Source organism: Glossina fuscipes, unplaced genomic scaffold, assembly GCF_014805625.2.
Source record: "Glossina fuscipes isolate IAEA_lab_2018 unplaced genomic scaffold, Yale_Gfus_2 3, whole genome shotgun sequence".
Lineage (NCBI taxonomy): Eukaryota > Metazoa > Arthropoda > Insecta > Diptera > Glossinidae > Glossina > Glossina fuscipes.
The window spans coordinates 15,084,440-15,099,341 of NW_023998417.1; the positions used below are offsets into that span (position 1 = coordinate 15,084,440).

Genomic DNA, 14,902 nt, shown 5'->3' on the forward strand with positions numbered 1-14,902 from the left:
TCAGAAAAAAATTTTACAAAAACAACAAAAATTTTATTCAGAAAAAATTTTTACAAAAACAACAAAAATTTTATTCAGAAAAAAATTTAACAAATTTTAGAAAAAATCTATAAAAACCTCACGGAGAAGAACATTTTGAAGAAGAAAAGTAGGTAAAAGGAAAGAAGATAGTGGGGATATCGGAAGGAATAGAAAGGAGGAGGTGGAACACAAAATTGATTACAAGTGGCAGAAGTTCGAGCAAGCTCAGAGCACTCCGCCACCCTTCCAAAAGTCGACTCCTTCGACTTTAACGCATCGAAGAAGTACTCTCGAATTCATGGTAAAAAATACCTTTCCTTATATCTATATTTTTACAATTCAACTGAGAATTATACAGCATCCAATAATGCATAAACAAGATATGTGCAAAAAGAATTTTTGTATAAAAGCTATAATAGAACGTGCATTTAGAACATGTATGCAGAACAGAGACGAAATTATCACACAAAACTATTGTGTAAAAGCTGTAGTAGAATTTGCATATAGAATATGTATGCTAGACAGAGACGGAATTATTATACAGAACAATGGCGGCATCTAATAATGCATAAATATGATATTTGTAAACAGAGAGGTCATATTAAGAGAGTTTTTGTACGAAACATGTTTATAGTACTTGCATATAGAACATATATGCACAACAGAGACGGAATTATTATACAGAAGAATAGCAGCATCTAATAATGCAAGCACGAGTTGTGTGCAAACAGAGAGATCATATTAAGAGATCTTTTATACAATTGTCATAGAGAACAATACTAAATGCATTTGAAGAATATGTATATGCATAGTTACATTACTTGCTTGCAAACGGATTACCAAACAAATTGGTTTATTTTTACTTCGTATTTGATCAAAAAGAAGTTTTATTTTATTATCTTTTGTGATCATAATATTTATTTACGTAAGATATATATATAAATAAATATATCGAAAAAAATAAAAACTGAAAGACTTGTTTTCTATTTTCTATTTTTTTAGTCTAAGAATTCAATTCATTAGTCTAAAATTAAAATAATAATAATAATAATAATATTTTCTATATAAAACATTATAAATTAATGATTGACGTATTCGTAGTAAACTTTTAATTTAGAAATTTAGCTAAAGATATACTTAATCTGCAGAATCATTATGGTAAAAAAAGCTTTCAGCTGAAAACTTTAAAGATGATATTTGAATTACAGAGAAAAGGAGTTTTGTATTTTGAATGCTACAATATGCATACACACACACACATGCATGGAAGATACCTAATTTTAGATAATTTCAAATCGATCTCTGCTAGTTGTAATTTAACAAGTAGCTTGGCCCCTGAGTAGTCTCTTACAAAACTCGAGATAAAAATACGTACTTAAAAACAAAAATAACTTTTAACTTAGGATTCTAGTAGAAGAAAAGCATCACACGAACGAAAAAATCGAAACGAAGGCATAAAGAAAAAATCACTCAATATTCAACAAGGGAAAAAAGCTACGCATAAGTGTTTTGGTGTTAATGGAAAAACTAAACCATGTTAATATGGCTTTGTGTTTTTATAGTCTAAGGTCGGAAGACGAAAATTTTCTTTAGTTATAGATATGTAAAGGGGGAGTGAATAAATAGCTTTTGTTATTCAATAGCGCTATTCATTGTTGTTGCGCAAATTTTCTCTAACTTGTGAGTATTCTTCGGCAATAAATTTGAGGTGGATGTTGTCCTCTTCAATCGAACATACATTCGAGGGGAATTCAAGAAGTAACTGATAAGGAAAGCAAAAAATATGGGAAAATGTTATAAGTTAACATAGTCGTCTGCGAGTCTCACGTCAATAGGATTTTGTGCAGTTTCTTTAACATTACTTATGTGGTCGCCTCCTTCTTCTGGATTACTACAGCGTTTGTCACGGCTACCCGTAGGGCTTTTTTTAAACTCGATCAACCAATATTTTGTTGTTGTAAGCACAGCCACTGATTCCTGTAGTTCGTGTTTGACATTGATCAAACTGAGAATTTTTCGGTAAAACTATTTTATTGCATAACGACAATCAATCTTTCCCGTATGTAAAAATTTATTGAGAAAGTGCCATCTTTAAACTACAAATTGAAGCTCTCGGCCACAATAATTCCTTTCAGAAAGCAACACACACGTTGAATGTCTTTTGGTATAATATCAAATACTTGCAACATTTTCATCGACGTCTAGCTGCGCCCTAGCTTAGCTTTTAGCGGTGCCTGTTCGGGGTAACTTTTTCGTCTTTTTCGAGAGTCGCGCCTGTATATTCTCCTCGCTAACATTCATTTCCTAGCGTTCTCCTACGATTTGATTTTTTTTCCTCTGGAGAGAATTATTATGTTTGAAAAGTGCAATAATAAGGGCCTGCCTTACAGCTGAGCATTTTGGATGTTCTTGCTTTAAGTAGCTTTTTTATTTTTTTTATTGGACTTGATGAATTTTTTCCATTTTCAAGGCTTTGATAGCATTGACAATGTGGTTAATAAACCAGATAAAGGCATGAATGGAAATATAGAGGAATGATCGTAAAATATCAACAAAATGTCTATAACAAGCTGCACCGTCAAGTCCAAAAAAGGATTTTTTTTCGAAAATGACGCTTTGCCAGGCTAAACAGAAAGTATATGGCTACTGTTTTAACAATTGGTTACGGTTTTAACGCGTGAGGATATAATGGGTTTGCTGTTCGATATTGCGTTCCTCCAGATGGACAATTCTTGTCTTGGGAAAAAATCATGGATAGTCTAATGACATATCATAATGCTAATTCCCGTGAACTCACGAGTGGTGCACCTTCGGCACAGACGGGCCGTCTGAACATGTTCACTTCGCCTAAGCTGGAGTATGAGCAGCGTTCAATGCATATTTGGCTTTTATTATATTTTGCAGTGAATTCGACCAGTGTCATATATATACGCCTGAAATAGAACGTGAACCATGTCTGCGATTTGTTTAATTGATCAAAGTTTTTTCAAGTCTTATAACAAATGCTGATAGAAGTGAATCCATTTGGCCTCCTCTTATGCTCGCTCGGTCACTCTTCTTTATTTTATGTAGTAGGACTTCGACTTGAAATGTAGGTATCACTCCTCGTTGCAAATGCTAAACCACACTTTTGCAAAGAGCGACAATTTTTAACGGGGTGTAAGAGGCATAAATGGTGGGTGAACAAAGGGATTCAACCTAATCATATGTAAATTAATTGAAATTTTATTCAACTCCTTTATGAATTTCTAAAGAAATTCAATTAATGATTTGCTTTGAAGCATAGCTATCGATATGAGCACTGCGCATCAATGCGTGTTTCCATGCGGTCATTATGGTTAGTTATTAAACACTGATGGACATTTCGATAATGCGAGAAGTACCCAATGTATGCACATTTCAACTCAAAGTGTCAGTAAAACACATATGAACTTAAATACAAAGAATTGAAAGTTTGACGGTACGTTTTTGTGTATGTGTATTCATTAATATTCCAATCAATTTGAAAGGTTTCACTGCAATGTTTTTCATTTTCTACGTTTTAACTCAGATAAATGGCTATATGTACATCACAGCATGTTTCTATTATATTAGGGACAATCCTGCATGCAAAGTAGAACACACTTCAAGGGAACAGGAGACAACACAATGTTAAGATGGTTCCTTTTGCTTGCATTTCATATTCTATTTTATTTTATTTTATTTTATTTTATTTCTCCTTTTCTATTCCTTTTCAAGTTGAAAACATACTATGCTTTGTAATGTATTTAAATATTTGTGTGGAACCATACATTACGTTTCCTAACCTTTGCTGTCTTGCTTTTTAAAAGTTGAGCGACTGATTCAAAGGGTGATGGTTTGCTTCAGTGAGGAATAAATTATAGATTAATTTTCGCTTTCCACTGATATCACTTTTAATCCCGATACTATTCGAAATGTTATTTTAGTTGCCTTTGTGGTAAATTCTACTAAGTTTGTTGCCGATAAGATGACAAAGACGAGAGCACGTAAAAAAATTGCTTTCGTTCGATTGATTCGCTGTCACTCTTTATGGCTTCTAGTTTATTCTATATTTAGTTCGAATCAAAACTATTCTCATTAATATTTTGATTTTCGAATTCTTAGACGTTAAAATATCTATCACGCAAGATACGAATATTTGATAGGAGTAAGTCTCTGGTGTTGGAATTCGCGATCTTCGTGTAAAGTTGCTTGCGCTTTTAATGTGTGTGTTCTCGAACGACAGAAAATTGAAACCCTGAAGCAGGCAGCATCAAATGCGCATTTATAAAGGGTTTTCAAAAATATGAATCCATTTCTTCCTATGCACTATTTGCGAAAATTGTTGAGTTTTTGTATTTTGAAAATCCCGCACTCTCAACTGAGTTCGGGTAAATCAGAGACGCCTTTAACAGCCAAACGGCGAGCACTTGCAAAGAAGCGGGCCGACTAAGAAAAGAGAGCTAAATGAGAAGTCTGTAGCGGCGTCGCTTACGTGTGGGATTGTTGCATGGATCGTTCTACTTTCGATTTTTCCGCTTAAGAAGATCGATTTTTTGTGTTGGAGACCATTACTGAAATTTTTGTGATACTGACTGAATATGCACTGATATATTATGATGACTAAACAATGAACAAACTTCGCATGCATGTATAATTTAAAAGCAAAAGGTGGGAACAATTACTGAGTATTAAAACAATTCGGTTTAAGCTGAACATAATTCCTTTCTTATTTTCAATTTCGCTTGATAAACCATATATCATTAAGTTGAGTATATGTTTCTGATCTCGTTTCCTCTTGATGCTATAAATTTGCTTTTCCGTTTTCACGTTGTTCACGTTTCCCGTTACAATTGTAAGTTAGTGTCTCGTGTTTACGTATATAACAGTTTGCGTCTTGTGTATCTTGTTGTTATTGTAGTCGTGTTTCTGTAAGCTTATTCAATTGAATTGATATGGCACAAAGGCAACAGCCACGACTAAAGGCAGCTGATACCATCATGCCATTATTTATCGGGTGAATATTTGTTGTACCTGTAATTGAACCAGCAAGCATTCCGCACACTTTACTCGGGCAACCGCTCACACTAGCTTACAATTGCAATCATGTTTAGTGAGCTGGAATTGTCCCTTTTTTTTGTTAAATGCAATTGACTTTTTTGTCTTTGTGTATGTATAGAATAAAAATATATTTTAATGTACTTTATAGATGTCGTCTATCTGGGTGATTGGTTGCCAATGTTTTCGAATCATTCTCCTTTTAGTCTAACATTTGTTTTTTCATTGCTTGACTCTTTGGCACCTGCCAACTGAACTTTAATTGTTTTCGTTCTTTTTCCTTTTCTCTCTTTGTTTCTGCTTCATTTAAATTGATTAATATAAGATTTTTTTTTAAAATAATTTCAATAACTTCATATGCAAGGCTTCTTGTAATTGTTTGCAAGTCTTGTCCGTCTCCCTCTTGCGTTCGCCACATACATACATACATATCATTGCCGGTATGCAAAGGACGAGAATTGTTGCTGGCATTACCGCAACAGCTCATAAAGCCTTAAACCAATTTAGAAGAACGTAAGGGATGATCATGACACTTTACATTTCACATATGCATTTACATGGGGTCTAAATCCAGCGCCCTTAGCGTTCTTCTTAAACTAAGGAGCTTAAGTTTTACAACGTTAAGAAGCCAAAAGCAAAACTTACGACGACTAGACTAAAACTTTTGCAAAATTTCTCAAAATTCGTCATGAACTAAGCATCCAAAAAGGCTCGAAATGTAACATAAACAAAATAAACGAAAACAGTTTTCAACATATGCAATTTAATATGACATTAAGAGGGGGAGGGGTGGAAATTTTACACATTATGCATGCAAATAAACAAAACCACAGTACTAAGCTTCGGTTGCCCACAACTGCAACTGACATGTGCCTAAGCACTAGTACAAATTCGCCTAAGATAGTGTGTGTCATTAATGAAAAATCAAAGCAACTCATTGTCATGGCATGAGCATATTGAACAAAAAAAAAGGGCAACAGCAAGGAGCAAGTTTGTCCTTTTGCACGTTATTATCTGTATCATTGCATGTTCATGTTATGTGAAAGAAGAAAGACTCTCAAGAATGTCTGCTTTGAGATAACGATTGAAACCAACTTTAACACGTTCTGTCTGCTTAAAAAATTGTATTCAAATTATCACTCACACTGTGCCATATGCAATCTGTTCGTAACGTATCATTTACGAAAACGATACCAAACGTCTCAAATGGCGAAAGAAGCTATTTTGACCCGACTACTGCCAAAGATAACTGAAAACATTGCGAATTTGGCTCGAAGATAAATGTGTCAGTGTTGTCCTATTGTCCTGCGTGCAGTGAAAATAGAACCGGAGTACTCGAAATTGCAGAAACTGAAGCAGAATGCCACGACCTTACCCTTCGATTCGACCTTTCGTTTTTTTTTCGTGTAATTACGATATAGTGAGAAAGCATTTATTTATTGCAAGCCTATGAAAATTGCCGGATTGCCAACTGAAACACAGCGCACACCGGAAACGAACTCTCAAATGCACTGCGAAGTTACGCGCATATTAACATCATAAACGAAAGACGGTAGACTGCTTTACGCTTTAGAGGTGCATCATGTCGTACTGGAAACATTTTTCTATAAAGTATGGATAATGTGTCTGTTCGGATAGTAAATAATTTAACGACTACACCGTTATATAAAAGACGATTATTTCGCAGAATGTTATAAAGGTATAGTCCAGAAGGTAATTACATCTAAATATGGAATGCAAAAAAGGAAATATAGAAATACTTTAAAGTGTTTCCTAAGAGTGAATTTGAAGAGCCACGCTGGAAAGATAGTAAATAATCCGTTAAAATACTTCCTGCACAACTTTTTTCTTAACTTTGGAAATAACAAACAAGCGGGGGCATGTCTCCTTACTCGACTGTTAAGTTATATATAATGTAGGTTTTCCCCAACACAATAAAGCTGCCTCGCAAAAGAAGAAGTCATAAGTTATATGATTAATTTTCCATCTCTATGGTAACTTATCGATAATTGCTTTAGAGGTTCAATTAGAATCAAATTCAAAAATACTGAAAAACATAAGCAAATAATTTTTGATTTTTTTGTCAAGTAAGGTAAAATTTTTTAGGTTCAAATAAGAATTATGAGTTTCTTTTTCATTCCAGAGGTCATTCAACTAGAAAAAATCAAGCATTTTCAAAGAGCATTACGGATACGAATGAAAGCTTAAAATGAAAGCAATTTTAAAACGACGCATTAAAGAGACGTCTGCGGAAATGGGTCATCAATCCGATTTGAATATTCCTACTCTTGAGTCAGTTTCTGAACGGCTCGAAAATTGTAAGCGTGAGCTGAAAATTGTAAAGATGTTCCACAATGCCACTATTAATATCGAACAGGAGAAAATGCACCGCAATAAGGAAGACCTTTTTAAGCTGAAGAAGCGCTATAAGGCTATGGTTTTGGAAGAAATTGAGATGAAAAGGAAGCGTTGGTGCCCTTGCGGGAAAGAGGCCTTAGATCGTCATCTACGTTACTGCAGTCAAAAATGCAAGGATCAATACATAAACGATAAAGGAAAGTAAATGTCGTTCTTGTTGTTTGTTTTTCCAATCGGAAATAAAAAATATCAAACAATTTGAAAAAGAAAATATTCTTGCATATTTCATTTTAAGCGATTAAAGATCTCTGACCAGTTCAGTCCGCTAGTTGTAGACTAAAATATGATTTTAGGAAATTATTCAGGGAGTTTCTGCTGCTCGTACGATTTAATCAGCTGTTGCGTCAAATAAACTATGTGGAAGACGCCAAATACGAAAATCGCCAATAACGGTAATGTGCAATCTGTCGATCTTTGCCTTTATTGCGTAACATTGTTCTACGTAAGTACTCGCATATAAGTAGACCATCAGAGTTTTTATAAAGACATGCACTATTGCAATGTTGCTTTGGAGGATATATTGGATGTATTTGGCAACCATTGTTCAAGGGCGGTCTAAATGAATTTCTGCTTCTCTTCCCTGACTGAAGATTAGAACATAACCTTGTTCGTCTTCGAAAATTCGTTTGCAATTTGTAGACTGAAATAATCATTGGATCACTACTACCATGTCCGTTTTGGGCGTCAAATTTGTTGGTTAGTGCCTAAGTAATAATAAGTTGCGTGTGTAAAATTCAATAGAAAAACAATCCTATTTGTCGGGCTGCGAAAATTTTCTGAACGCTCTGGTGTGAGAGAACACGTGCCTGTCATACTATTCTGTTTGAGTTAAACTATTGCAATTGTATTGCTGCGACTGAAATTTAATGTTAAATCATGCTTTCGTGTTTTTAAAGCGTCAAGATTTCACACTTGCAAATAGAGGCAATGAAAGCTAAGAAAGAGCTTGAAGATAGACGCCTACTTAAGGCACAATGTGTGTGCACAATACAAAGTGTACTATACTTCCGGAAACGTGACATTGATACAATTTCATTAACATGCTGCGTGCTGTCAGTTGATGTATACTTTATGCAGTCATCAGTTTGTAATGATACTTTACAACATACACTTGAGCACAGACGTGTACAGAAACCAGAAATAAAAAGTAAGAAAGTTCTATTCACGTTTGGGCGAATCTAGAATAACCACTACCTCGACCAAAATTTATAAAAACCGCAAAGTGTTTCGTTAATTTTAGGCTGCTCCTCTCATCGCCGAACGAACCGTGGGCTATTGAAGGCGATATTTGTAGACGGATTCTTCTCCTCGCTTCTTTTCAATTTCTATTTGTGACCGCAAGTGGAAAATCAAAGAGAGAGAGAGAGAGAGTTTCTGCAAAATATGACTAGACGAACAAATAAGAGATCTTCACTCCGTACTACTGTTATTGTTATGAAAGGCCTGACGAAGCTAGTATACCTGTACGCTTGGTTCGAAAAGTTTTTAAGTGTATATCACGGCGAAATGATGGAGTTTTGTCTCTATAGAAAAGCTTTTGTCATGTAACTTGAGTTTAAAGTAAATATTTTTTATTTTTATCGCGCAAACAAAGCATTGCAAGAAATGTTGTCGAAAGTAAAGTGCTTGCTTTTCGAAGTTGTTCCCTGCAGAAAAGGAGTAAAGGCAATGTCTTTAGTTTTTCTTCTCATTATCACACTTATGCGTCAATAAACTTTAAACAACGAAAGAGCGAACGACATCACAACAACAATTTGAATGACAATTGCATTTTTCCTTTGCTTTTCGTTTAAACTAAAAATTATGAATAGAATTGTGCACTTTTTTTTCGCCCACCAACACCAACATGTGGGTGCTAGAGTGCGTGTCGACAATCATCAGTTATCTTGCATTCACGTAACGGCAATCTTAGATAAACATTTGGGAAGCGGAAGTGCACGAAACACCTATGCAAGCAAGGCATGCATGCACACAACATACACACACACAACTCGCATAATCAAGACAATCGAAAGCTTCCATTTACATACACGAAACGAAAGGACAACAGCAAGTCATTTATACTCTTTGTTATTGCTCTCGTTATTGTTGTTGCCTTTTTATTGTCACAAACATTTTACTCTACGCGTTGTATTGTGGCCCATACAATTGTGTCATTAGATAATACATACATGGCTGTACTACGCCTTACTGCGTGTGTGTTCAAATATGAGGCTTAAGCCGACGAAAGACAAATTAAACATTTCTTTGACTGTAATAGGCAGCAAAGTATAAACAATTGTCACTTTAACGTCTGAAATAGAATTAAAGACAATAACTCGTACAAATGCATTCAGACAGACGACTACCATCTAACAAATTGAGAGCCTAAAAGCGAAAAGGGTACAAACAAAAAAAAAAGAAAAGCACAACACTTTTATTTACGAGGAACGTAATAGCAAGCTTTAAACCTTGCTTACGTACCCAGACAAACCTATGAATGTTATCTTTAAAAATTTTAATGAAAGAGAAGAAGAATGCTTCAAGAATTTCAAAGAAACGTTGCACAAAGAAAGCACCCTTTCATTGGATGCAATAGTAATAGTAATAGTCATTGCTCTTGTTACTGCATTTTATGCACAAACACAAAATTTCATCCTTTTTCTGTATTGAAATTTGTTGATCCGAGTCTGCAAAAATATCATACTAAAGTTTACTGCTGAATACTTACGGCTTACTTTGCTTTTTGTTAATCATTTTCATTTCATAGTCTGATTACTTAAAAGCTAGAGTGAATTTTGTGCACCTGTTTTCACATACAAATGCAAAAAATTCGGAAAACGTTCCAAACCTGGGTCGGTTTGTGACGTTAACTTTTGCCATCTTCAAACCATTGGCAGCAATATTTCGAGATTTTTGTCTCTCAAACTTGATCTGTTGCACTACAGCAAATATCCTGGCCTAAGGTTTAAACCGTTCATTTTCATTCTATGACTTTTGAATTCCCAAGATAAGGTTTTAAAAAATACGTAAAATTCCAACAAAGCACTTCTTCGTAGATTCTGTAAACTTCTGATTGTAATATACGTTCATTTTATCTCTGATCAAAGGACCAAGAATTTTGGGTATGAAGAACCTGTGAATTCACTGGTACCGACAATGATCGCCATTTTATTAGCGGGCTATTAACCGCTATCGAAATTTGTGAAGACATTTAAAAAACTTTTACGAAAGGTCTGTTTAGACTTATACGGATGAGTAACAAAGTAAATAGATTTGCGGTTGTTTAAGTCAAACATGTTATTTATGTGTTGTGCCTGCGTGTGAGAAAATTTCCTAATTGTGGCGTTGCATTTGCACAGTGTCATGTGGGTTACCTTACAATTTATCAATCAAGGATCAATGTGATCCTTTCGTATACGTAACATTATGTTCCCTTCAATTATATGTTCTTTCATTTTTAAGGTTCCGGCAATTAACAAGAAAACCAACATGATCGTCATGAAGAAAATGGAATTCTGAGCATAGAAGATAAAAAAAGAGAAGAGACATTTGCAGGCGTTTTCATATTAGTGAAATGCCTAATCGAGCTTGGCGTCGTAATCTCCATTTCATTGAGTCGAAATACCAATTAATTTATCGTACTAATTGTTTCGGATATTAAACACACAATTATGTATTAATGGCTTAAGATTCAAAATAGCTTATCTAAATATATCTCGATAAGCTGGTGCTTGGACAAACTTAAAGTTATTGTGTTTGCAGGAATGACCTGCTAGCAGCTGCAAACTTTTTTGAAAAATGTTATCATTTTTGTGGAAAACTTCTTTTAATAATTTGTTTTTAAAAAACTCCACACTTTTATGTAAAATAAATTTCGTTTCTTACCGTAATTATCATCTACTGCTGCGTAGGGTGGCGTGGCGCCATTAAATATTACGCCAGCATCAAAAGCTAGACCGCCCCCACTTGATTCGCCCCATACGCTGGCGGACGCTATGTTGCTAAACGTTATTGTTGTTGGAGGAACTATGGGACCATCTTGTTGTTCCATTGACGTCGGTGTTGTAATGTCCACATACTTTACAACAGTTTCAACATAATCATTATCGTTATTATTGTTGCCTTTAGCAGCATCGTTATGTATATTTGTATCGGGTCGTTCACTTATTATGAAATCGTTAAATTCGACGTCCTTATCCTTATCTTTATCTTTATGCTTGCCATCCGTTATTCCAATATTATCTACATAATCATTTTCCCTCAGATTCGTTGCGATCGTAGTAGCCAGCATCGGCAGGGTATTCTCATCAATCTTCCTTGTAGAGATGTCGGGTAAAGTTTGTGTAATAAATGGCACTGGAGACGATATATCAGTCTTAAGAAGTGTAACGACGGTGGGTTTAGCCAATATTCCATATATAATACCCAATATTAGCAAAAGCTTCAGCGGTAGTACACGTATGGTGAGATTTAGCCTAATATGTGCCATTATATGTGCGTGTGTTAATTTTCTTTTCTTTTCTTTTCTCTTTTCTTTTTTTTTTTAAACAAGGACAATGCAAGACAAGTTCGCTCGGTTGTCCGTTGTGCTTGGTTGGTTGTTACTTATTAATTACAATAATTTGCCGAAGATGCTTACATATGTGCGTAGGTGGGATTTTGTGCGTTTCCCTACGACAAGTGCCCACTGTGCCTAATTCAAGTTAGCCTTTCAATGATACATTTCGTTTTCATTCTTTTCGAAATAATCGCGAAAGTTACAAAAACGCAACACATAACCATTTATAGACGCATTTCATTAAAAACGATTTATAAACTCACTGTCACTGACGTTGATTTTTTATGGGTTTTTTAAGATATTCCTGTAAGTAAGTGATTATAACACCAGTGTTTGTTGTTTAAATGTAATTTTTCATTACACTTGTCTCGCATTACGCGATTCTAACGTACTACGAATACATTAAAAAAGATTGTTTTTTTTTTTCAATAACTAACTACCCCGTAGCAACCCAATCAAAATTTGGACGTGCATGATGAACGAAATAAAATTTAAATTTTAAATGAAAGAAAAGCGATTAAATTGTTTTTTATTATTATTATTTTAATTTTTTTTTTTTTTTTTTAGGAATTGGAAATTTTTGCTAATACTTAGTTGTGTGCTATAAATTACACATACATTAATGTGAGTTATAGTAAAAATTTATAGCTTTATTTTGCTGTCCAAAAACCGGTTCTGTCGATTATTTATATGCCCATATATTATTCTAATATGAATTATAATAAATAAAAGTGATGTGGATGTTGCGCTTTGGGATACATACGTATTTATCTAACGTATGCAGGGCGTAGTGGTCGAGAGTGTTGTGCAGTCAATGTGAATTTGCTTCTTTTAAGGCGAATTACACGAAACATCCAAACTATGCTCGCATTCCTTTCATGTTTGATAGCTCTGGCTTACCCGCTGTCGTGAGTCTGAATCTCTTTGAAATTAAGATGGAAAGTAATTATCAACTCCTGATAATACTTCAGTAAAAACTGTTTTTTTTTTTTTTTTATAACCTCGTCTCGTGACGATCTTCCACTCAAAAGCAGAGTTAGGAATGTGGAAAAGTAGTGTGTAAGAATAGAACTCATAGGCTATTCCGCCTACGAGAGTGGGATTAAGTGAAAAATATATCACGCAAAGAAGAATGAACGTGACATGAGATTTTTTATTCGCATTATGGTTACGTAGACTGGGATATAATTGTTAAGGGCAGGCTGGCTGGCATATATATGTGGCCAACTCGATTCTACTATTCGCAGTGATAAAAATGTCCACATAGCTTGAAAGCTATTTGATGATGATATGTTTTCTTGATATGCTTCATGAAAACGGAGACCAGTTTTCCTTCCACTTTCGAGCGGCACGACGAGAAGGGGAAACAATATGATTTAAGTCAATTTAATCACTTCGTATATTCGCGCTAAACAAAGATTTTTGGTTTACCTTTAGGTCTCTATCTTTCCTAACAGATATAGATAAGAATAAGTTGACTTTTAATTTCTTAAAATTTCTTGGAATCAGTAAAAGTTGGCAAATTTCCAAAAACAAATATTTGCATTCAATTAAATTTAATTTGCGTTTATACGATTTTCAAATATTAAGTGCTTGTAGAGTGTTAAGAAAATTTGAATAATATTCCCGAGTCTTGAAAATCGAGATGATAAAAAACAGAGGAGCCCGCGAGAGACTAACCATTCGAGCACCTTGCAATTAACATAGTCACAGCTGAAAGGTATACAAAATTCGGACTAAATAATAGAAATTTTACATCTCAAGCGTTATTTTTCTGCTTCAACGTTCTAATTGGATTTTAATTATTACAAACTTAATTAGAAAAGTTTTTTAATCAGTTTTTTTTTTTTGCTCAGCTGAAATTAAAATTGCTTTAGTACTTTGAGGGAGGAAGGGCGCGGCATATATTTGCTATTTTTTGTTTTTCGCACACTTGTTATATATTTTTATTTTTAATTTCATAAACTCTTTTCTAAATGAAAAATCTTGAGAAATTAATTGTTTAAAATTTAGTTTTGTACGAATTCATTTTGTTTTAAATTAAAAATACAGCAAAAGGAAAAACTTGAAGAGAGTCAAAGGTCATACATCCCAAAATGGTACATTGTGTGATGAAGCAACGCCACATCCATGCATACATACATTTGCTTATGTACGAGGATTTGTGTAGAGGAATAAGCAGACGCAAACAAAAACGCACAGAAATATAACAGTAAAGCAGACATCCACGAGAGAAAGAGAGAAACTGACACTTAAAGAGAACAAATCCAAATGAGGGTTGCATAGAAGATAATAAAAGATAAGCGTTTGCAATCATATATAGATATACAATATATGCAATCTATAATAATAATGTTGCTGTTTAGCATTACTGTAAATCACCGTAAATTGCATAGATTAAGTATGTAATTTATTAGTTTATTAAAAGCGACATTTTTAAGTCAACACAGATTCGCGTTTTGCTCAAGATGCGAGAGATGATAGGAAGCGAGGGGCGCCTAACAGAGTACGGCGAATTCATATTCATACTAACTAACTATCAACTAAGCCGCTTGCATATGTGTTTGGCTCATCAAACATAAATATTCTTATATATATGCATATATATATGTATATATATATATACATATAATTTTATATATGACAGCGGGTGGTTTTTTTTGTTGTAAGAGCTAGAAAGAGATATCTCTATGATGTAATCATTAAATTGAGACACTTTTGCCGTGCTAGAATAGTTGAACCAGCTGTTCTTGCACATGTACACTTGAACATAACAATTTAATAATGCACCCGTTCTAACAGCTCTTTTATTGATTTATTGCAATATATATGAAGTTTGAAAATTGCTACAGGAGCGACAAAAAT

The 14,902-nt window shown here is 34.3% G+C and overlaps 2 protein-coding genes across 8 annotated transcripts in view; one reads left to right on the top strand and one right to left on the bottom strand.

Moving 5' to 3' along the window:
• Positions 1 to 14,902, bottom strand: part of LOC119634370 (tyrosine-protein phosphatase 99A) — a 307,831-nt gene that overhangs the window by 24,542 nt on the left and 268,387 nt on the right. Inside the window, exon 1 of one of the 7 annotated variants that reach the window (XM_038028467.1) lies at positions 11,365 to 14,009. The exons of the other annotated variants lie outside the window; for them this stretch is intronic. Coding sequence (XP_037884395.1) covers positions 11,365 to 11,968 — 604 coding nt within the window. The 5' untranslated portion in view covers positions 11,969 to 14,009. Of the gene's footprint in view, positions 1 to 11,364; positions 14,010 to 14,902 lie in introns of those variants that run through there. 7 annotated transcript variants of the gene reach the window in all.
• Positions 920 to 8,110, top strand: LOC119634379. The gene is made up of 2 exons (XM_038028480.1): positions 920 to 946; positions 7,223 to 8,110. Exon 2 carries the CDS (start codon positions 7,289 to 7,291, stop codon positions 7,640 to 7,642), a length of 354 nt encoding a protein of 117 aa, XP_037884408.1. The 5' UTR covers positions 920 to 946; positions 7,223 to 7,288; the 3' UTR covers positions 7,643 to 8,110.

Coding starts and splice junctions, on each gene's coding strand:
- LOC119634379 (XM_038028480.1), top strand. CDS start 7,289: ATGAAAGCAATTTTAAAACGACGCATTAAAGAGACGTCTGCGGAAATG.